This window comes from Aristolochia californica, unplaced genomic scaffold, assembly GCF_029961685.1.
Source record: "Aristolochia californica isolate CCGP_79_NKW_82.1479 unplaced genomic scaffold, dmAriCali1.0.hap1 SCAF_15, whole genome shotgun sequence".
NCBI lineage: Eukaryota > Viridiplantae > Streptophyta > Magnoliopsida > Piperales > Aristolochiaceae > Aristolochia > Aristolochia californica.
This window is the reverse complement of record NW_027181826.1, coordinates 1,970,041-1,991,553: the sequence shown is the minus strand read 5'-3', so window position 1 is coordinate 1,991,553 and position 21,513 is coordinate 1,970,041. Positions and strand designations below refer to the sequence as shown.

The following is a 21,513-nucleotide window of genomic DNA, read 5'->3' as shown; positions in this document are numbered from 1 at the left end:
TTGTGGGAGGGAAGGTGAAGCCCTAAGGGCCCCGACGGAGTCCGCTAAGGAACGAGACGAGCATTTGACCGGATGCCAAGGGGATCGGAGATTTGATTGCGAAAGTCCAAGGGCTTTTACGTAATATGACGTAAAAATTGCAGTTTTCAGTTTTTTAAAGTTTTTTACAGTCGGAAAGGTGAACTCCTTTCTCGCCGTAGTCTGACAAAAAGCGCAGGGGAGAGAGAGGGAATCCATGACAAGAAATTAAAAATTCCAGCTTTCGCTTTCTTCCCTTTCTCCAGGAGGTTAGAGAGAAGGGGTCAATCTTCTTTAACTTTTTATTTCAATTCGAGCTTCGCTCTGCTGCTTCCGAATTTGTCTCCAATTTTCATCCCAGTCTTTCCGCCATGGCCGCGAGTGTGAGCTTAGTGGAGTCCGCTCTGGGCAAATTCCTTGGACTGGACTCCGTTTCCGATACGGTTCTCGTGATTTTCACGACTTCAGTGGCGGTTCTCGTGGGGTTTGGTTTTGTCATTTACCGGAGATTTTCGGCTGGTCAAACGCAGTCTAACGTCGTTGAAGTTGCGAAGAACTCGTCGAGGAAGGAGCCGGAAGTGGAAGTGGAACCAGGGAAGGTGAAAGTAACGATCTTTTTCGGGACGCAGACGGGAACCGCCGAGGGATTTGCTAAGGTAACTCCGGGTGTGGTTGTTGGTTTTGATATGAAATTGACGAATGTAGGTGTTTTTTTGTGCGATGAATTTTGTTCAAGTTCAGCGTCATTGATCGAAATAAGGAGTTGGGTGTGGTTTTGGTTACACTAAGTTTTTTGAGGACTGCGTGGAGATTGGATGCTTTTTGGCGTTGGTGAGTGAGAGGCCTGGAAGTTGGCTTTTGGTGACATAGAACCTGTCTCATAGAATTCGTTCTGATTGGATTATTAGTTTTCGTAACTGTTTGCATGGAGATTTTGGGTCGTGACAGACACATCACGCCAGGAAAGGGAAAAACCTGGTTCAACTTGCTTCTGTCTGACCATATTAGAGTCTGTCGTCCGTACACAGGTGACATGGGAGGACAAGGAGGTTATTTTCCATTTTATATACGACTGAATGTCTCCAACATGGTTGAGACAAGGCCTTGCTAATGACAATTTACTAAATTATTCTGGATCTACTACTGCAATTATTTTCATGTTCACATATTCTACTATTGGCAAACAAAGATATACTCTGCTATGCGTTTCTCAAACTTTTCTCTGCCTGCATTGCTTAGCCGTACTTGGCTTTCCAGTTTTTTCCGGCAATCTTTGACTCACAATCATTAGAATTGCCAAATTCCAATAGCCTACTGAAAATTGTTTTGTGTGAGATTCCTCCTATGTCAGGCTTTGGCAGAAGAAGCAAAGGCAAGATATGATAAAGCTGTTTTCAAAGTTGTTGACTTGGTATGGAATACGGACTATTTAATCTTGTTTTGCCTTAATTGCTGCTTTCAGCTGATTTAAGAGCATAACTGAAACTTTGGGTCTGTTGCAGGATGATTATGCAGCTGATGATGATGAATACGAGGAGAGATTCAAGAAAGAGACCTTAGTGTTTTTTTTCCTAGCCACGTGAGCACTAATTTCCTCTCAAATGACTCATGAGTTTCTCTTCAATATTTTTATGAGAACTCATTTCACTGGTCATGCTGTCATTATAGTTATGGAGATGGTGAGCCTACTGATAATGCAGCAAGATTCTTTAAATGGTTCACTGAGGTGATTTTTCAAAATAACTGGATCAAGTCCTTTTCACATGTAAAGATCTGGGCTGTTGGTAATGGAATACTGTTTCTTACTTAGGGAGAGGAAAGAGGTGTGTGGCTTCCGAATCTTACTTGTGCAGTTTTTGGTCTCGGCAACCGTCAATATGAACATTTCAATAAGGTTCATCTCAATCTAGTTTTATTTTGTTGCTTTGATATGCTAAGCATTAGTTTTGATAGCCTTATTTTCACTTCAGATTGCAAAAGTGGTGGATGATAAACTTAGAGAACAAGGTAAGCTTTATTTATATGCTTATTGCTAACCATCCAGTGCCATGTATACTCACCATGATTTTGTTTATCCAGCCAATTTTGTATCTATTGCTTTAACAGCAAGATCCATTCTCCTTTCGAGTGACTTCAAAATCATCCAAACATACCCTAACATTTTATAGTTCACCTTTGTTGAACTTTATTAATGGGTTCCTTAACTCACCTACTATTTGTTGATTGATTGATTTATTTATTTTTTAATTGGATCATCTACTATTGACTAGATTATACGTAGTTAGGGAGATAAAGTTAAAAGAAACTATGACTTTGTTATCTAGTTTTATGGTTTGAGGCAAATAATTGATTGATAAGTGGATGCAGAAATAGACAGATGGGTACAGGTTTATGCAGACGAATTTTTTGACATAAGACAAACACGAAGAGACACAAACTTATATTCTCATTTTTTTCTTGATATCTTTATGCATTTGTTTGCTTCTGTCCTAGGTGCAAAGCATCTCATTGCTGTGGGTCTTGGTGATGATGATCAGTGCATTGAAGATGACTTTTCTGCATGGTATGACATTTATAATGGGCCATAAATAACTCTCATCTCATCCTTTATTTTGGCTGGTCTTTACCTTAGATAGATATATCTATGTTCGTTAGAAAATTCCTGTTTTTTTTTGGAAGATTTTCCAAATGTTTTTTTGTTGTTAATTTTAACCTGATCAATTACTTTGTTCTAGGCGTGAGTCACTTTGGCCTGAATTGGATACCTTACTTCTAGATGATGATGATGTCAAGACGGTCTGTACTCCTTACACTGCTGCTATACCAGAATACAGACTAGTGACTTATGATTATACTGAATCAACTGAGGTGGACAGACATCAATGTATGGCTAATGGGCATGCTGCATTTGACATTCATCATCCTTGCAGGTGGCTGCTTGATTCATATATCATGTGTGTACGTTTTGTCTGTATTATTTCATTAATTGGATCATTCATGGTACTCTTGGGTTTTTTACATTCAGAGCTAATGTTGCGGTTCAAAAGGAGCTGCATAGACCTGAATCTGACAGATCTTGCATACATATAGAGTTTGACATATCAGGCACTGGCCTCATGTAAGTTTGTCTTGACCTTTTCATTTGGATGCTTCACATATTGGGTAAGTACTGGACTATGTCCTGGCTGTTTTGAGGTTTATTCCATGATAAGTAAAACTGATAAAAGCACACGTATCAGAAAAAAATAATTATGTGAGATCTCTTGTTCAATGCTTGAAAATATTTCATGACATTCTGTATTTCTTCCTTATTATGTTCATACCACCCAGCGACATCCATTGGCAGTTAAAAGATTATGATTTTCAGGTGTTTCTTCTTATGCTACTTATCTTCTGAAAAATAAATGTTCATCTTCTCTTCTGGTAAATGAACCACTTTACTTGACAAGCATTAAATCTATCAAAATGAATTCTACTTGCAGATATGAAACAGGAGATCATGTGGGTGTATATGCTGAGAATTGCGATGAAACAGTACAGGAGGCAGGAAAATTATTGGGACAGTCTTTGGATTTGATATTCTCACTACATACTGACAGAGAGGATGGAACCTCCGTGGAAAGCTCACTGCCACCTCCTTTTCCTGGTCCTTGCACCTTACGTGCTGCACTAGCATGTTATGCAGATTTATTGAACCCTCCCAAAAAGGTCAAAGATTAATTCTTGAGTTTTTAGTATTTTTTAAGTTTCAGTGATAATGACTATTAGGTGGTTTGGGTTGCTTATTTGTGAAACTCTAGGCTGCTTTTCTTGCTTTAGCTGCCCATGCTACTGAACCCTGCGATGCAGAACGGCTGAGATTTCTGTCATCCCAAGCTGGAAAGGTGCATATTTAAAGTAGAATTTGAATTTGTAATTGTCTTTTTTGTTTTGTTTGATTTTGATTTTATTTCATTTTCTTGTGGTCATTGAATAACATGACTGTTGTTCACTTGTGAAAACATGCAGGATGAGTACTCACAGTGGGTTGTTGGAAGCCAAAGAAGTTTGCTAGAAGTAATGGCTGAATTCCCATCAGCAAAACCTCCTCTTGGTGTCTTTTTTGGCGCTGTGGCCCCTCACTTGCAGCCTCGATACTATTCAATCTCCTCCTCTCCCAGGTTGAACATGAACAGAACTCCTGTGGATAATTTTAGTCAGAAATGGTTAAAGATGACTTCAGCAGTTTTTTGAATTAGTTTAACACAAATGTATTCATTAATGACCTGTCTCATTCTACAGATTTTCCCCTTGTAGAATTCATGTGACTTGTGCGCTAGTTTTAGGACCAAGTCCAACGGGAAGGATTCATAAAGGAATCTGTTCAACTTGGATGAAGGTAGGACTGTTCTCCTTTTGATGATATTTGATTTCTGTCTCTAATAACCTTAAATTGAACTAGGTGTCTCTCCATGTTCACTTGTAATATTTTGGTGTGAACACATAAAGCTGCAATAAACACCTGACTACTGTGTTAAATTATGTTTCAATATTTAAAGAAAAAAAGAAAAACACAACCCTTGTTATCTTAGGCCCATGTTTATATGGGCTTATACATTTCTCATCTACTCAGACTGTGAAGTTAAAAAAAAAAGAGAATATTCTACATTAGAGTAAATTTGGTTGCACCCCTTCTGATATGTAAGTTTTGCTGCATGTGTTACTTCTATTGAAGAAAAAAAAGTCAGCCCATCCAAGCTTTGGTCAAGTAAGAACAGTATGACTTTTCTACACCAAATGAGATATTGAGGAATCTAATTATATCAGACTTTTACCATGCATCAGAAAAATACATTGTTTTGAGTTACTTTTTTCATATCTTAGGTGTACTTTGTGACCCTACAATTGAATTCTTTGCTTATAATTGATTGTTGATTATTATAAAACAATTATGCAGATTATAACAGTTTGTAAACTGATGTCAACAGCAAACTGTTCCTCTTGAAGAAAGCCAAAACTGTAGTTGGGCTCCTATTTTTGTCAGACAGTCAAATTTCAAATTACCAGCAGATCCTTCAATCCCAATTGTCATGGTGGGGCCAGGAACTGGGTTTGCACCTTTTAGAGGTTTTCTTCAGGTCGGTGTGAACCTTATATTATTCGTTCTGATTACTTTGTTACACAAGAATGGACCTAAACTCATGTATTACGTTTTCCAGGAAAGATTATCACTCAAAGAAGCTGGTTCTCAACTTGGTCCTGCTGTCCTCTTTTTTGGATGCAGAAACCGCAACTTGGTATTGACATTGTGCATGACCATACTTTGGTTTTATTTATGTAATATTATGGTTTTTGAATCCAAATTGGACAGTCTAGGTTGCCTGTCCCTGTGGCTATGTGTGATGGTCCAATGTAGTTTTTGTATTGATGAGAGTTTACAAGAGGCACCGGACTAGGCATGTTCTTTACTGTGACAACAATTACTCACCTTAAAACAAATTTAATGTTGCTTGACATTCCATTTAGCAATGGTGGGATTGAAGTGCGGCCTGGTTGGAGTCATCTCCAATCCTATTGGATATTCATACCTTCTCAACTATTTCAGCTTATCTAATAGGAATTTTTTGTTTAGCTATTCTTTTGTTAAACACTATACTTCAATATGTGGCCTTTCTGTGCAATTGATGTAATTCTTGATCTTTGCCCTAGGATTTTATTTATGAGGATGAGCTAAAAAGCTTTCTAGATGAAGGTGTTGTATCAGATTTGGTGGTTGCATTTTCCCGTGAGGGACCTCAGAAGGAATATGTGCAACATAAGATGGTTGAGAAAGTAAGTAGAAAAAGTTTGGAGGCCTTCTGTCTTTCACTGTTCCTATAGTTTTATCTAACAAGGAGCACGCTCTACAGGCATCACATATTTGGGGTTTAATATCTAAATGTGGGCATCTCTATGTCTGTGGTGATGCCAAGGGAATGGCCAGAGATGTCCATCGGACTCTGCACACCATTATTCAGGAGCAGGTATATTATTGTTACATATATTCGAACTTTAATTATCACAAGTCATGGACAATGGGACATGTTTTAGAAAAAAGGGTGTGAGACTGTTATTACCTCCACCATGCCAAGGTATCTTAGAGATTTTTAAAGTTCCTACTTTTCAAAAAGTGTAGGTAGACTTTATATTTCTTTACCAAATGATAAAGCTGGCCATGCCTTCAACTCAATCACTGCCAGAGCTAAAGCTGAAATTTGGGTTTTTTTTCAAGAGTAAGAAAGAATAACTTATCTTAAAACTTGGGGAAGAGTGCAGCGGAGTGTGTTAGTGAATCCTATTGCCCCAGATGGCAAAGCTTCCCAATTTGTGCAATGCTGGAGTTTAAAGACAGCACTGGAGTATTCAGTCTCAAAAACCGTTTTGGTTGTTTCCTAACCGATTAATCCAACTATATCCTGTACGAGATATGCTTTTGAAAAGATTTGAAGTGTATAAGTTTCTTCTAACTTTGTTGCATATGTTGCCAATTAGTTTCTCTACTTAGTGCTAAAACTAAACAAAACAGGGATCAAGTGGTCATAGTACAGTTTTCATTTCTTTTGCAGGAAAATGTGGAGTTGCCTAAAGCTGAGGCTATTGTGAAAAATCTCCAAATGGAAGGACGATATCTACGAGACGTCTGGTGACGAGATTGTTTTCAAATGTCATTTGATTTGGTTACCAGCATCACCAAACTGCTACACATGTCATGATTCAGTGTTTTCTGTCGTCTAAGGTGAAAGAGTGGTACATCTGAGGACAGTAGTAGCTGGTTCTGGGGCTGAGGGAAAGGAAAAATTTGTGCCAAGGTATAGGGGTTCTGAAAAAAACGTGTTCAAGGGAAACACAATGTTCTTTTCGTAGCTAGGAAGTACAGATGCTACAAACAAACGTTACTGTGTAATATATCACGCATTAATTAGTAAAATTTATACATACAAGTGGAAGTGTCAAAGATGTTCGATGGAGGATCTTAAGTTTGCTGTTGTTGTGTAGTTAGCAAAATGTTATATTTGAAGATTGTTTTTGTAATAAGAATAGTTGAATGAGACATATGATTGTTGCTTGAACATGCTCAAATAATTCATCAGCAGACTTCAGGGGTTGTGATCTTAGTTAGTCATGAAAGCTTCTTGGCCTTCTGGATTTTGGTAATTCCACTCCCTCATCATCAAGGACCCATAAGTCTACATTTATAGAGTTGTATGTGAATTAGAAAATAATACTAAAATGAAAAAAAAATCATAAAACTAGCTGTGTGTGCTTTGGAAGTAATGGGATGTAAGCGTTATATCCTCTGGAAAAAAAACAACAAATGGATTAGCCTTATTGTATGTGATACTTCTGTAAACTACTTTACAAGTTAATAAAATAATTGGTTCAGATTAAAAATTAAGTAAAAGAAAGAAAAAAAGAGAGAAAAAGGGTATACATGATTGTCTCCCCTATACCTTTAACACTAAGCATAGTCAAAACTCTGCCTCCCCATTAACATCCTAGACATTTTACCCATTGAAAGTATTTGCCAATTTTTGTTGGCAAGGCATAAGCTTGGAGATCAGCCTCATTTTCAGCAGTCTCGGCAGTCGACCAATCATAAATGCCTCGTTCTTCCCTGCTTCCAGGAACTGTATTGTCCAATAAAAATGCCACCAACAGTGCAATAACCATGTTCAGCGATAAAAGTGCATTGATAGCATAATCAAGCTGCCCATGTAACACAACACAACCTTTCAGAGAAAGTTCATTCCTAGCAATATCAAGAATGACAAATGTATAGCAACTTTAGGATCATTATCTAGGTCTGAGCTTCAAAGTATGTGTTTTTTGCATGCAAAAAGGTATTGGTTAATGCTTGGATGAAGTAAGAACAAGTACAGGCAGTATGACTCAGGGACATAGGATGTGCTTACTGCTTTATTTCCAGTATTAACAGGTCCACTTGATGCAGCTGCATAAGGAACAAAGTAACTAGGTAGCACCAAGCCATTAAGGGGTTCATACTGCTGAACATATGCAGGGATCGATAAGGAGATGAATAAAGAGAATCCAACAATCATCACATTTCTGGAGCTAGCAGTTTGGTTGTGCTGCAAGGTTGATAGACCCAATGCCACAATCAAACTCCAAACGAAGCACAAGGCAGAGGCAGCCAAGGCCTGTGGTATTGAAGCAAGAATTGCTCCTACTTTTCCTGCCCAAATAAAAAAAGATTTAAAGGATTGGTATAACTCAGAAGATAAGAGAACAAAAACCACAAAGTTGAATGTTCACATGCCTACGAGGGAGAAGAGGATCATAAATGCTGCTCCCAGTACAACAGCTCTTCGACTAGCCATCCTTGTTACTTTAATAGTATGTAAATTTTCTGTCAATGTCGTGGCACCAGTACCAGTGCCCCAAAGTCCAGCAAGTATACTTGTAAAACCTTCCAAGCCTATGCCTCTGCTAACAATTCCGGGTGTTGGAGGCCGCAGATTAACAAGTAAAGAAGCCGCATGATATGATCCAACCTGTGTGAGTTCCATACTCTAATTGTATCACTTAGAAAACTGTAGAAAGTTCCCAATACAGATGATCCTTTTGAGTGGAGGTGTTTCCCGGTAAGGGAACCATCAGAAAAAAAAAAACAATAATGTCAACACAAATTGGGGAAAAAGCTATCCCTCTTACTCATGGGTATGAGAAGTGACTACCCAACACTTTCATCAGATCAGCATGCCAAAATGGCGTGCCGTACAAGGTGTCCATCAGTGATAGAACACTAGCTTGCTATACCCAATACGACTCACTTATAAACTGATTACTTACCGAGTTCACTGAGGCAACCAATGACACAATGACCATGATAATAGATGTTCTCAGATGGAAGGTAGGGATGCCCCACTGGAAAGGATATGGAATTCTAACCCATGCAGCAGTTTTCCATGCATTAGACACATCTGTTCGGCAATGTTTCATGGTGAATGCATGTCGTCGGCATGCATCTGTTAAGATGTTTGAGCTTGGAATGTTTGGGCTGCATCCCTTATAGTTGTAGGCCCCTCCTGCTGTCAAGAAGAATGCGTAGGCCCACACCATTATGACACTGAGGGGAACCTGATGGTTAGCAATATCAATAAGTAGCACTAACAGAAAATGCTACTAATTAGAGCAAAAAAGAAGCAGCTGAGGGAAAATTGGATGAGTGATTATGTTATTTAAATCTCCTGATTCATGCACAACACTCTTAAAGAAATGAACAAAGAGTAGAATCCAAAAGACAAAAGTCAAATAGTGAGTGGTATAAAAACACAGATCTTGTTCCTCCGAAGAAGAATTACAAAAAAGTTTTTCATTCTAATTGCTATTTCATACAAGTTTTCCCAAAGAAATATTCGGACAAATGTAAAAGAAAACAACTAAAGAAAAGAACAAAGTGCTAAATGTGTACAACAAACTCATAGAGTATATACTAAGAGTGTAATGAAACATACTGCATAAATTTGGAATATTCGGTAGCCAAAGAAGTGAATTCCTCGAAGGTACTACATGAAAAGCAGAACAGCATATCAGGCAATCACAATGAAACAAAAACTGGGCATATTAATAAGCTAAATGACTTTCATATTGTCTAACAAAAAATTCGAGTATTTACCATGGCAAACAGAAGAACCAGTAATATCAAAGGAATGCTAACTTCTACACAACTACCAGCCAAAGGAAAGCCATAGCTGAAAAAGGCTAAACCTACTGCAGCAACGGTGGGTGCAACTACCACAGGATTTATGAACCTGCAAAGTGAAACAGTATACCAATCAGTAAAATTCACATGAATACCTCAAAGACATCGGACGATACCTTCTCTGTGCTCATGTGGAGCAGGCCTGCATCAATGTGAAGAGTATCTTTAATTGGAGAGCTAATTCTAAATTTCTACTGAATATTCTCCTTAAGAGGCCTTATTCTGCCACCTGTTTTCCACTGTGCTTACCTGTCTTCACATATATGTCTCTATGAATTTATCTGTTGCATTCACCTCATTTATTTGCATGCTTTGGGTGCTCGGTGGGCTCAATGCATGAAAATCTCTTGAAAAGATCCACTTCCATTTGATAGGCCAAGGGAGGGAGCAATAGACTCTTCAAGTAATCTTCTTGAATTTGCACTATTCTCCACCATTAGGCTCATAAGGAAGCAATTGAGGTAATGATACGGCAACCTACCAAATACAACCATACATTTGATATGGCATCATTTGTTGGTAGGGGTGGGATCGAGCCGAGCCAAGCTCGAACCTGCATATGTTCGAGCTTGGTTTGATATGAATACTTTGAACTCAAGCTCAGCCTCGAGCCCAAAATTTTTAACTGATTTGAACCCGAGCTCGAGCCGGGTTCGAGCTCCAACCTACATTTAAAAGTTCAAATATAAAAATAAAAATTACAAAAAATAAACAAAGTGAATATTGTGATGACCTTGGTGCCACCAATTGCAAGGTGCCACAGATGAGTCTAAGACTTTGCAATGACAAATACTAATGTACAATAACCAACTTAATAGACCTAAAAGAAAGAGCAAACACCTCCATCAATAGTGTTTATTCCATTGGCAAACAACAACATTAGATATTGAGGGATCCAAAAGGGTTGAACGATCAATCGTCTTTGAGGTTTGAGGATAAGAGCAACTATCAACCAACTAAAGAGGGAATTGACGAACAATTAGAGTAGAGAGTATTTTTGTAAAAAATCTATGCTAACGAGTCGGCTCATGAGCTAACAAGTCGAGCTTGGAAAATCTCGAGTTTGGCTTATTATATTTAACGAGTCTTATTTCAAGTTTGAGTTCAAGCCGAGCTCAAGTAAAAACTGAACTGAGCGGAGCTTTTTTCGAGCGGAGCTCAAATAGTTTGCAAGCTGGTTTGGCTTGGTGTCACCCCTATTTGTTGGGACAGGCCCAGTAGAGGTCTTGCAACTCAACTTTCATCTTTCTAATGACTTGTATAGTATATATAATCAATGCAATTGCAACGTTTTCAGAAATTTTAATTAATCGTTAATCCAATCATTCATTCCTAATCAAAGTACATTAATAGGTATTTTCAAAGAGAAAAACATACCTCAGAAGAAGTGATATGGCTCCGCTATATCCAAGGATAATCTGGAATATAGAACCAACAAGTATTGCCCCTTGAAGTTCCCTCATGATGTGCTTAAATTTCTGAAGCAAACTAAGGTCAAAGTTAGTTTGATCAAAGAAATGGTAAGAATAAGAAGTTTTTTTTTTTTCAAAAAAAAAATCAAGATATCGGTCTTCTAAATGCCAAATAGCTTAGTTTCTTTGCATTTTGTATTTGGGAAGCCTAAGTGAAATTTAAAATCGAGATTGTTGTTCAGGACTTCAACTTTTACATAATATGAAAATCCTACCTTGGTAAGATTGGGGCATTAGTCAGGAAATAATAAATTGACTATAATTTGTCTTTTTACATAAAAACATCAAGTAAAATAAGCTAGGTAGAATACCACCATTTTCAAAAAACATAGCTTGGTAGAATGATCATACAGGCATCATCTATTATTTTAATCAACAAAGAAGACCTCTTACTTTTCAACAAAAAAAAAAAAAAAAAAGGAAAGATAACCTCTTCTTTTCCTACCAAAAGATCATCCCAATAAGTTTGGTTTTACACATACAAATTATCTTCTTATGCTGGATAAAAAATCAATAAATGTTAAGCTGAAATCGTACTGCATGTAGACAAGGAATATAATAATGGCATAATGATTGGGATTCTCCATAAAGTTGTCGCAAAAGAATTCATCAGTTCCTTCCAAAGGTAAATTTGCACAACTGTCAATTTGTTAAGATTCACTCTAAGATTTCTTCCCTTAAGGAGAAATCATGTAAATATTCTGTAAATCCGGTGATTGGGGAAATCCCATTAATCACTCAAATTCTTCCATGTATATTCTGTAAAACGGCTATTTAAGCCGATGATGGGAATGAGAAATCAAGATCGTAATTGAAGTATTATGTTTTGCTTGGTATCAGAGCAGGAGAATCCTTCTCCTTCTCATCGCCGAAGAACAGAGCGAAAGCTCTGTCCCGTCGTATCTCCCATAGCCGAAGAACAGAGTTGCAACTCTGTCGCCGAAAAAATAGAGCAGGTCTGCAACTCTGTTGAGGTTCTCTTCGGCCGTCGCTGTAACACAAAACTGCCGGCAACGAACCACCTTCCAGCGATCGGCACCAGTGTCACCGACGCAGAAGACGAAGAGCCGCATTATCTCCTTCCCGAAGACTGAATCCGAGCCACCGCTCGGCCTTCTAGCATACCACCAGCCCGAACGTCGCCGGCAACGAAGAAGCCGCACCGTCGACGAAGAAGACAAAGGTACGCAAAAAAAAAATTCGCTTACGTTAACTTAGGTCCGAATTTTTTATTTTTCTGGCGGGTCGTGAGATCTTCTTGAACCGGACCGGAAATAGAGACCCGGACCACTTTTCGGACCAGACCGGACCTGGAAAAAAAAATATATTCAGAAAGAGGACCGGACCACAATCGGAGACCCAAACCGAGTCAACCCAGCGAACAGAAAAAGGACCGAACCAGTATTTTTTGGGTGATCATCACCAATCTACCGATCTTCTATTTCATCATGTCGAAGGAATCAACACCGATTATTCATGTGTAATCCGAAAATTCTGGTTTTACAACCAGTGTCACTCTTACCGAAGTTAACTATGATGTATGGTCCCAGATCATGGAGATGCAAATTGCGGGACGAGAAAAGCTCGAGTATATTATGGGAAAAACACCATTTCCACAAGAAACGGATGCCTCCTATGCGAAATGGTATGCTGAAAATCAAAAAGTCAAGGAGTGGTTGTTAACCTCTATGTCACCAGATATTATGAAGCGCTATATTCGGCTAAGTACCGCACGCGAAATATGGAATGCTCTGGAAAAAGCTTTCTATGATAGATCAGATGAATCACAATTATTTTCATTAAATCAAAGAGCTTTCTCCACCAAACAGACTGGTTGCCCTTTATCAACGTATTATGGTGATCTTGTGGAAATTTTTCAAGAACTTGATCATCGTGACAGGATTATAATGAAAGATCCTGATGATGTTATCGCTTATAGAAAATCTGTTGAAAGATTGCGTGTTCATATTTTCTTAAACGGATTGGATGCAGAATTCAAACAAGTCCGTGGCGAAATTCTCAGAAAATACCCGATATTGGATCTTGAAGAAGCCTATGCTTATGTACATCGTGACTTTGTTCGTAGAACCACTTTACATAATGAAGTTGATCGCGTTGAGACATCTGCAATGGTAGCACGTTAAGCTAAGCCTAAAATAGCTCGACCAACTGGTCCTAACAGTGATCAAAATCGAACATCAGGATTTCAAAATCTTAGCTATGAGGTTGGAACAACCAAATCAGAGCGCATTTGTACTCACTGTGGTGAGACTGGGCATACAAAGTCACGATGTTATGAACTTATCGGGTATCCAGAATGGTGGGATCCTACCAAAGCGCCTCGCAAACAGAACTCCAAATCAAATAATCATGCTTCCGTTGTAGTAGCAGAACCTTCCACCTCTCACACAACTGAGGATGCATCAGTCTTAATCGCTACATCTGGTAAGGTTCTTAATACTTCCGCTCCTAGTAGAAATAATGAATGGATAATTGATTCTGGTACTACTGATCGTATGACCTTTGACAATCATCATGTTAAAAGTATGAAACCATCTGCACAACATATCGTATCTACAACAAATGGTACTCTATCTCACGTTATTGGAGAAGGTTCTATCACTCTCACTGAAAATCTGGGTCTTGATTCTATATTAGTTGTTCCAACCCTCAATCATAATCTATTATCAGTTGCTCAAATAACTCGTACTTTGCATTATATTGTGGTTTTTTGGCCTAACCTTTGTGTTTTTAAGGACATTCGAACTCAGAAGACAATTGGGTATGGTACTAGAAGGGGGAAGCTCTATTACCTTGATCTGCAGCCAGAGAGTTTTCATCAGTTAGCCCAAGCATTCTCAATGAAGAATAAATCTGCAGATTCTGACATTTGGTTATAGCATAAACGGTTGGGTCATTCATCCTTTGGTTATTTAAAGAAATTGTTTCTGACACTTTTTTCAAAGTTATCTATTTCAGATTTTAAGTGTGATGTATGTGAATTGGCAAAAAGCCATTGTGTTCCATTCCAAATAAGCATGAATAGGATTCCAACACCTTTTATGATTATTTACTCTGATGTATGGGGTCCAGCAAATATAGCCTCTCTTAGTGATAAACGGTGGTTTGTTTCTTTTATTGATGATCACACCCGTATGACTTGGATTTGTTTAATGAAGTCAAAAAGTGAAGTTAGTTCATTGTTCAAACAATTTCACAGAATGATAGTTACTCAGTATCATTCTACAATATGAACTCTTCAAAGTGACAATGGTGGAGAATTTGTGAATCAAAGTTTCAAAGAATATTTAGATGATCATTTACTCATCAAACTACTTGTCCGTACAGCCCTCAGCAAAAAGGGGTTTCAGAGCGAAAGAACCGCCACATTCTTGAGGTTGTTCGTGTTTCCTTGTTTGCGGCTCATATGTCGGCTAGTTACTGGGGTGAAGCCATCACAACTGCAGCTTACCTTATCAATTGAATACCCTCGAGTGTGTTACAATTTCAAACTCCCTTGAGTGTTCTTCATAAAACCATAAGTTCACCTGCTGTGCCGAATCTGCCACGTAAAGTTTTTGGGTGTGTAGCCTTTGTTCACCTCCATAAGTCATTGAGACATAAATTGGAACCCCGAGCTCTCAAGTGTGTTTTTGTTGGTTATGCTCAACATCAGAAAGGTTATCGTTGTTAGCATTCTCCCTCTCGCAAATTGTATGTCACTCTTTATGTGGTATTTCACGAAGAAAACATGTATTATTCTACTCCCGAGTCTTCAATACAGGGGGAGAAAATGATTGAATTGAAGACCCTTAATCATCATTTGGATATCTTGGATACTACAAGTGGTCAATATTCAGATTACAGCTGTGGACATCAAAATGATACAAATGAGCATGATTCACAGGATGGAGAAAGACAAGACCAGATGGAAGTAATGCAACCAGAGTCTCAGCCGCCATCTTTCCCCCTTCATAATGTACCAATGGATCAATTGCCTTCTGAGTCTGAGTCTATGTCTGAGCCTCAGGTAAGTTCCGAAACTCAACTAAGAGTGCTACCTCATCGAACCACAAGAGGAAAACCTAGAGTCAATTATAAACCTCTTCTCACCTCTAAATCTCAGTATCCCATGCATAATTTTGTGTCTTATCATAAATTGTCAAAGGCAAATGAAGTATTTGTGAATCAATTATCTGCTATATCTATTCCTAATAGTGTGTAGGAAGCCTTGAAAGATCCTAAATGGAAAGAAGCCATGAATGAAGAAATGAGGTCCCTCCAAAAGAATTCAACATGGGAAATGGTTGACCTACCTGTAGGAAAGACACCAGTTGGATGTAGGTGGGTATTTACCATTAAATATAAAGCCGATGGCACCATTGAAAGGTTCAAAGCAAGGCTTGTTGCCAAAGGATATACTAAAACCTACGAGATTGATTATATGGAGACATTCGCACCAGTGGCCAAAATCAACACTGTTCGGATTCTACTATCTCTGGTTGTGAATCTTGACTGGCCCTTATATCAGTTTGATGTAAAAAATGCATTTTTGCATGGAGATCTCCAAGAAGAAGTATATATGGAATTATCTCCTGGATGTATTATGCAAAACAAAGGATGCAAACAAGTATGTAAACTGAGGAAATCCCTATATGGTTTGAAGCAGTCCCCGAGAGCGTGGTTTGGAAGGTTCACAAATTTTATGAAATCTATCGGATACAAGCAAAGCAACTCAGATCATACTCTCTTCCTGAAATATAACAAGGAGGCCATCACAGCTCTTATTGTATATGTTGATGATATGATAGTAACTGAGAATGATCCAGAAGAAAAGAAATCATTGCAAAGTCGTCTTGCTAGAGAATTTGAAATGAAAGATCTTGGCTACTTAAAATATTTTCTTGGTATTGAAGTATCCAGATCCAAGGAAGGAATTTTTCTATCTCAACGAAAATATGCTTTGGATTTATTGAAGGAAACTGGTATGACAGCATGTAGTACAGTCAGTACTCCTATGGAAGAAAATCTGAAACTGGGAACACATTCAGATCAAGTCCCTGCTAACAAGGAGCGTTATCAGAGACTAGTTGGGAGGTTAATGTATCTTGCACATACCATACCAGACTTAGCTTATGTACTAAGTGTGGTTAGTCAATTTATGCACTCTCCAACTGAAGAACATATGAATGCCATCAATCGTATCCTGCAATACTTGAAATCATCTCCAGGGAAAGGAATTTTATTAAAAAGGGAGGTGACTTGAAAATTGAAGGTTATACCGATGCCGATTGGGCTGGGTCAATAGAAGATCGACGGTCTACATCTGGATACTTTACATTTGTAAGTAGAAATTTGGTCACTTGGAGAAGTAAGAAAAAAGAGGTGGTGGCTAGATCGCTGAAGCCGAATACAGGGGAATGGCCAAGGCAATATGTGAATTATTATAGATCAAAAATCTGATACAAGAACTACATATTGAGCAGACAAGTCCTATGAAATTATATTGTGACAATAAGGCAGCATGCAATATTGCCCACAACCCAGTCCAGCATGATAGAACTAAACATGTTGAAGTTGATAGACACTTTATTAAAGAAAAGTTAGAAGCAAGAATCATTGAAGTCCCTCATGTTCGATTTGAGGATCAGCTTGCCGATGTGCTAACCAAAGCAGTGTCTTACCGAGCTTTTAACAAATGTCTTGAGAAGTTGGGCATGAGTGATATCTATGCACCAACTTGAGGGGGAGTGTTAAGATTCACTCTAAGATTTCTTCCATTAAGGAGAAATCATGTAAATATTCAGTAAATCCGGTGAATGGGGTAATCCCGTTAATCACTCAAATTCTTCCATGTATATTCTGTAAAACGGCTATTTAAGCCGATGATGTGAATGAGAAATCAAGATCGTAATTAAAGTATTATTTTTTACTCAATTTATTTAGGTTGTGTTTGGAATACAAAAAGTGAGAGAAAAGAAAAGGAAGAGAAAGAGAAAAAGAAAAGAGGTTTATTTTCTCTTATTTGGATACCCATAGAAAATGAGAGAGAAAATGGAAGAGAAATGTAGTTTCTCTTGTTTGGATACACTTGAAAAATGAAAAAGAAAAGAAAATTAGTAATGTCTTAAAAAAATTTATGATTAAGATTTTCTCTCAAGTTTCTATTTTTTTTTATTTTCTCCCTAAATTTCATCATTTTGTGAGAGAAAATTTATTGACTAAGGTTGTGTTTGGAACACAGAAAGTGGAGAGAAAAAATAGAGAAAGAGAAAAGAAAAGAAAAGAGTTTTTTTTTCTTGTTTGGATGCCCCAGGAAAATGAGAGAGAAAATGGAAGATAAATATAGTTTCTCTTGTTTGGATACATGTGGAAAATGAAAAAGAAAATAAAATTAGCAAAAAAAATTTTGAGGAAATTATTTTAAAATTTTGATGATTAAGATTGTTAAAGTATCAACTCAGGGGTATTTTGGTCATATATTATGTTTTTATCTTAAATGATGTTTGTTGGGTAAGCAATGTCTTCATATGCCTCTGGTTCAATTTTCATTCATTTTAGAGGTGTATTTTAGGAGATATGTAAGTTTAAGTTTTGAGGGGTATTTTTGTCTTTTATGTAAAAAATACTTGAAACCCTGATTAAAAGAAAAGGAGGCATCCTTGTTTAGGCACACACTCCAAGGCAGCAGCTGGTGCTCCTCTCCAAGCTTTTTTCTCTTATTTATCTTATTTTTCACCCAAATATCAAGATTTTCAAAGATTTTTCTCCAATTCCTTTTTTTTTTCTCTCCAAATTCCATCATTTTGTAAGAGAAATTTATTAACTAAGAGAGCCTTTTCTCTTATTTTATTTTCTCTCAATGATTCTCTGCTAACAAACAACAGAAAATAACTCTCTCCCTTTTCTCTTTTCTTTTCTCTTTTCTTTTCTTTTCTTTTCTTTTCTTTTCTATGGGTTCCAAACAGGCCCTTAGTGAATAAACTCTTCATAGATTACAGACCATGACCTTTTCAATGTGAGGCCTACCAGTGGGGGTCTAGGTTACCTTCTAGTCACATGAATATCAAGCTACAGGAATCTACCATCTGCATCATACCATCTTGACCTTATATAATATTGCTTCCTATGCTCTAACTGTATAAAATGCATTCACACAGATGACTCTAATGGAAGCTCAGTTAAAGGTAGGACTTACATTATTGTTAAGATTTCGAAAATCTTGAGAATTGATGATAACTAGAGCAGGAGCCAAATACACAAAGGAGCTGCCTTGAACTAATGGAAGCCGAGTACCACAATATGAATGAATAATTGTTGTGAGACCACATACCAAAAGCATGGTAGAAATTACATTTGCAATATCCTCCTGTCATAGAACCCACAATAATATTATCTTTTTCAAAATGTAAAGAGAATTGGTATAATACTACTTCAGTTGTTATGCTCAAAGATGTAGATAGAAGTGCATTAAGAATTTATATCGTCTTTGTTGGAACAACAACAAAAGTAGTACCTCTTCTCTGAAATTTAACTAAAAAAGTAATAATAATTAAAGTTCTTTTGAAAATGGCTGCTTACATCGGTTCCTCCCATGGCGGGGACCATGATTAAAGGGATGAATATGAGTGAACCAGTCAGTGATAAATAGTGCTGCACACCATAAAGAAGAAGGAGGACTGCAATAGGAAACACCCACAACAAATAAAAACAGAATAACAGAAGAGAAAAAGGTCAGGAGAAAAACAAAGAATCTCCAAATATTGTTAAGTGAGTTCACAAAGAAATTTGGAAACACAATTTCTGTGTTAAATGGGAAAGATATTTTCACCCTAAATAGCATTTACAACCTCAAGAAATGTTTAGTCAAAGAACAAATATAAAAAGTAAAACCAATTGTGTTATTATACCGTATTAACGGGAATATTTCAGTAAACGCATTTAGAGAAAGGTCATCAGTGAAATTGAACTAGTCAGGAGTAAACAATGAATCATCAACTACAGTCAAAGCAACAATGAAACAGATAGAACACATGAATAATTACTACATCCACAATAATTTCTCCCTATCCTATCATAAAGTAAACCAGATTGCAACTACAAAACAGGTTTGCTAGCTTGTCAGTATCAAGGTGAAGAAGCAAGTCTGTGAGTCCAGAAAGGCAACCAAATAAAACGAAAATGAACTGTGGACTGACCTAAACCTGGATTTTCTGTCAGGCCACACCTCAATCTCGATGGGCTACGTCCCAGATTCTCTAGCTCTTGAGACTCCGGAAGCACATATACCTCCGCATCTCTTTCATCTTTGTAAGCGCCTTTCTTTTCTTCTGGAGCAGGAGCTGCCAACGGAACTTCCTTTTCATTTCCATTTAATCCAACAGTAGGAGGAACCTCCACTGGCTCAACGCCAACTCTCCTTTTCTCTATCTCACCTCGCTTCAGGCCTTCCGCTGAACCTACAGCAGTTTCACTTCCCGTTTCGCGAACCCCATTTTCATTCCCTGATACAGGCTGGATTTCATTTCGATCAGGGGGATTACTAGTCCTCCGGCCAAGAATTGGGTCAATCTCTATTTTTGGTGATGACCCATTTTCCTGATCTGGGTTGCCTTTCTCCAAATCAACTTCACGAGCTCCACTTCTCTCTCTTACTTCTGTTTCTCCAGAAAAGTTGAAACCAGTTCTTCTGGCCCAAGATTTCAAGTCTTCCGGATTGTGGTCGGTTCTTGGAACAAATGGTTCAATCTTCGGCGGCCACACGCCAGGTCTCTGCCGTACTGTTTGGCTGCCAGCCTTCTCAGGCGATTTTGAGTGCGACCCAGATGCCATTTCGTTGTATGAGAACTGGAATTTGCAAATTCAGTCCGAAAGTAAAAGAGAGAATGTAATGAAAACAGAGAAACTCCGCAAATGGGCGTCTCTATGTGAACACTCTCAGGTGTTTTAAGGCGAAACTGAGTGTTACTTCAGCAGTTTCAGAATTCTGCGAGCTAGGATTAGAAGACAAAACCAGTTAGACTCAGAAGTGTCGGTACCTCACCATCCACAGCAGAAAAAGACAATACGACAAAGTGCATGCAACCTATGAAGCCTTACGCTGGTCAGGTGTCATCCAGCTCTACCCACATCCCCTTTGAACTACTCCGGCAACGGCTGTTGAGAGTTAACAACGAACAACAAACAACAAACAACCTCACTTCGGGAAAGAGAAAAAAGAAGCCAGAAAATTTTTCTACTCTCTCCACGGATCGCAGAAATCATTACCAGTGAGGAGTAAAAGCTAAGAAAAATCAAAACGAACAAGCATTTTTCAAAGAAATAATGATGGAGCTGGACAGATTGGAAAAAATTTCAGAGCATAAGCATCATCAGGCCTCTCCTTTTCCTGACTTCTTGTCATTGTGGTGAGTGAGGCATCCCTTTCAAAGTTTCATCTTCTCTCCGCCAGCCGATACCAGATGCGGTATATTGAAGGGACTGGAAATGAATAGAATGACTTAAATAACCTCAAATTGCAGGAAATTTTTTGAAAAGTAGCTTTCGACTCTTAGAAAAAAAGAACTAACGAGAATGAAGTTGGCTTTTTTATCATTTACCTACCACTTTCCTCCCTTATCTGATCCGACCGTTGGGTGGAAAACGGTCGTTTCAAGCGAGTTAATTCGGTCATTAAGGATCGCCTGCTTCTTTTACTTTTCTTTTTTTCACCTCGCTTTATCTTTTTTTTTCTTTAATTTCTTCTTTAAAGGCAAAAGCCACCTGGTTGTGGTGAGTCTTCTTCTTCCATGGCTCTTTGGAGGAATCTTCACTATCAAGATAAGATAATTGTTCACTTAGTGCTCCTCACCCAGTTTATCCAAGTAAACAAAGCGAGAAAATTATAGATTCAAGACCACATAATTATCCTTTTTAATTGAACTTTTATTTGTTGAGTCTAGATTCTCACATAGCATCATTATCAGCCCCGGAGAATCTTCACTATCAAGATAAGATAATTGTTCACTTAGTGCTCCTCACCCAGTTTATCCAAGTAAACAGACAGAGAAAATTATAGATTCAAGACCACATAATTATCCTTTTTAATTGAACTTTTATTTGGTGAGTCTAGATTCTCACATAGCATTATTGTCAGCCCCGGAGGTTTGAGGATCTAATTGGAAGAGATAATTAGAGTTGTTCATTCATGTGTTAGATCGAAATAAATAGATGATACTAGTTGTCTCACGATTATGCATTTTAGAAAACTTGGGTTCTAACCGCTAAGTGAGTCAGTTGAAT

General features: G+C 37.9%; 2 protein-coding genes across 4 annotated transcripts; one reads left to right on the top strand and one right to left on the bottom strand.

The window, feature by feature from the left end:
- Positions 1-211: 211 nt before the first annotated feature.
- On the top strand, positions 212-6,991 carry LOC137952025 (NADPH--cytochrome P450 reductase-like). Of its 3 annotated transcripts, none has more exons than XM_068799079.1 (18): positions 212-674; positions 1,370-1,429; positions 1,521-1,597; positions 1,687-1,744; positions 1,829-1,912; positions 1,989-2,025; positions 2,512-2,581; positions 2,754-2,948; positions 3,044-3,136; positions 3,501-3,726; positions 3,819-3,902; positions 4,027-4,178; positions 4,300-4,396; positions 4,986-5,135; positions 5,217-5,294; positions 5,707-5,829; positions 5,907-6,020; positions 6,603-6,991. In XM_068799079.1, the coding sequence occupies exons 1-18, from the start codon at positions 390-392 to the stop codon at positions 6,681-6,683; spliced, it is 2,064 nt and encodes a 687-aa protein (XP_068655180.1). In that variant the 5' UTR covers positions 212-389; the 3' UTR covers positions 6,684-6,991. The 3 variants fall into 3 exon arrangements, with proteins under 3 accessions (XP_068655180.1, XP_068655178.1, XP_068655179.1); XM_068799077.1 differs by lacking the exon at positions 6,603-6,991 and adding an exon at positions 6,306-6,514; XM_068799078.1 differs by lacking the exon at positions 6,603-6,991 and adding an exon at positions 6,313-6,489.
- A 387-nt stretch (positions 6,992-7,378) lies between these two features.
- Positions 7,379-20,661, bottom strand: LOC137952024 (nucleobase-ascorbate transporter 11). Its single transcript, XM_068799076.1, has 11 exons — positions 20,332-20,661; positions 19,431-20,225; positions 18,814-18,911; positions 18,431-18,601; positions 11,138-11,238; positions 9,674-9,809; positions 9,513-9,563; positions 8,848-9,135; positions 8,315-8,549; positions 7,950-8,230; positions 7,379-7,743 (listed from the first exon to the last, which is right to left on the bottom strand). Exons 2-11 carry the CDS (start codon positions 20,062-20,064, stop codon positions 7,525-7,527), a joined length of 2,214 nt encoding a protein of 737 aa, XP_068655177.1. The 5' UTR covers positions 20,065-20,225; positions 20,332-20,661; the 3' UTR covers positions 7,379-7,524.
- Positions 20,662-21,513: the final 852 nt, after the last annotated feature.

Excerpts from the sequence above, each read along its gene's own strand:
- LOC137952025 (XM_068799077.1), top strand. The coding sequence starts at position 390 with ATGGCCGCGAGTGTGAGCTTAGTGGAGTCCGCTCTGGGCAAATTCCTT. Across the intron at positions 675-1,369 it reads CCGCCGAGGGATTTGCTAAG|GCTTTGGCAGAAGAAGCAAA; the intron begins GTAACTCCGGGT and ends CTCCTATGTCAG. Across the intron at positions 2,582-2,753 it reads GAAGATGACTTTTCTGCATG|GCGTGAGTCACTTTGGCCTG; the intron begins GTATGACATTTA and ends ACTTTGTTCTAG.
- LOC137952024 (XM_068799076.1), bottom strand. The coding sequence starts at position 20,064 with ATGGCATCTGGGTCGCACTCAAAATCGCCTGAGAAGGCTGGCAGCCAA. Across the intron at positions 18,912-19,430 it reads GACAGAAAATCCAGGTTTAG|TCCTCCTTCTTCTTTATGGT; the intron begins GTCAGTCCACAG and ends TTCCTATTGCAG. Across the intron at positions 7,744-7,949 it reads TTAATACTGGAAATAAAGCA|CTTGATTATGCTATCAATGC; the intron begins GTAAGCACATCC and ends TTACATGGGCAG.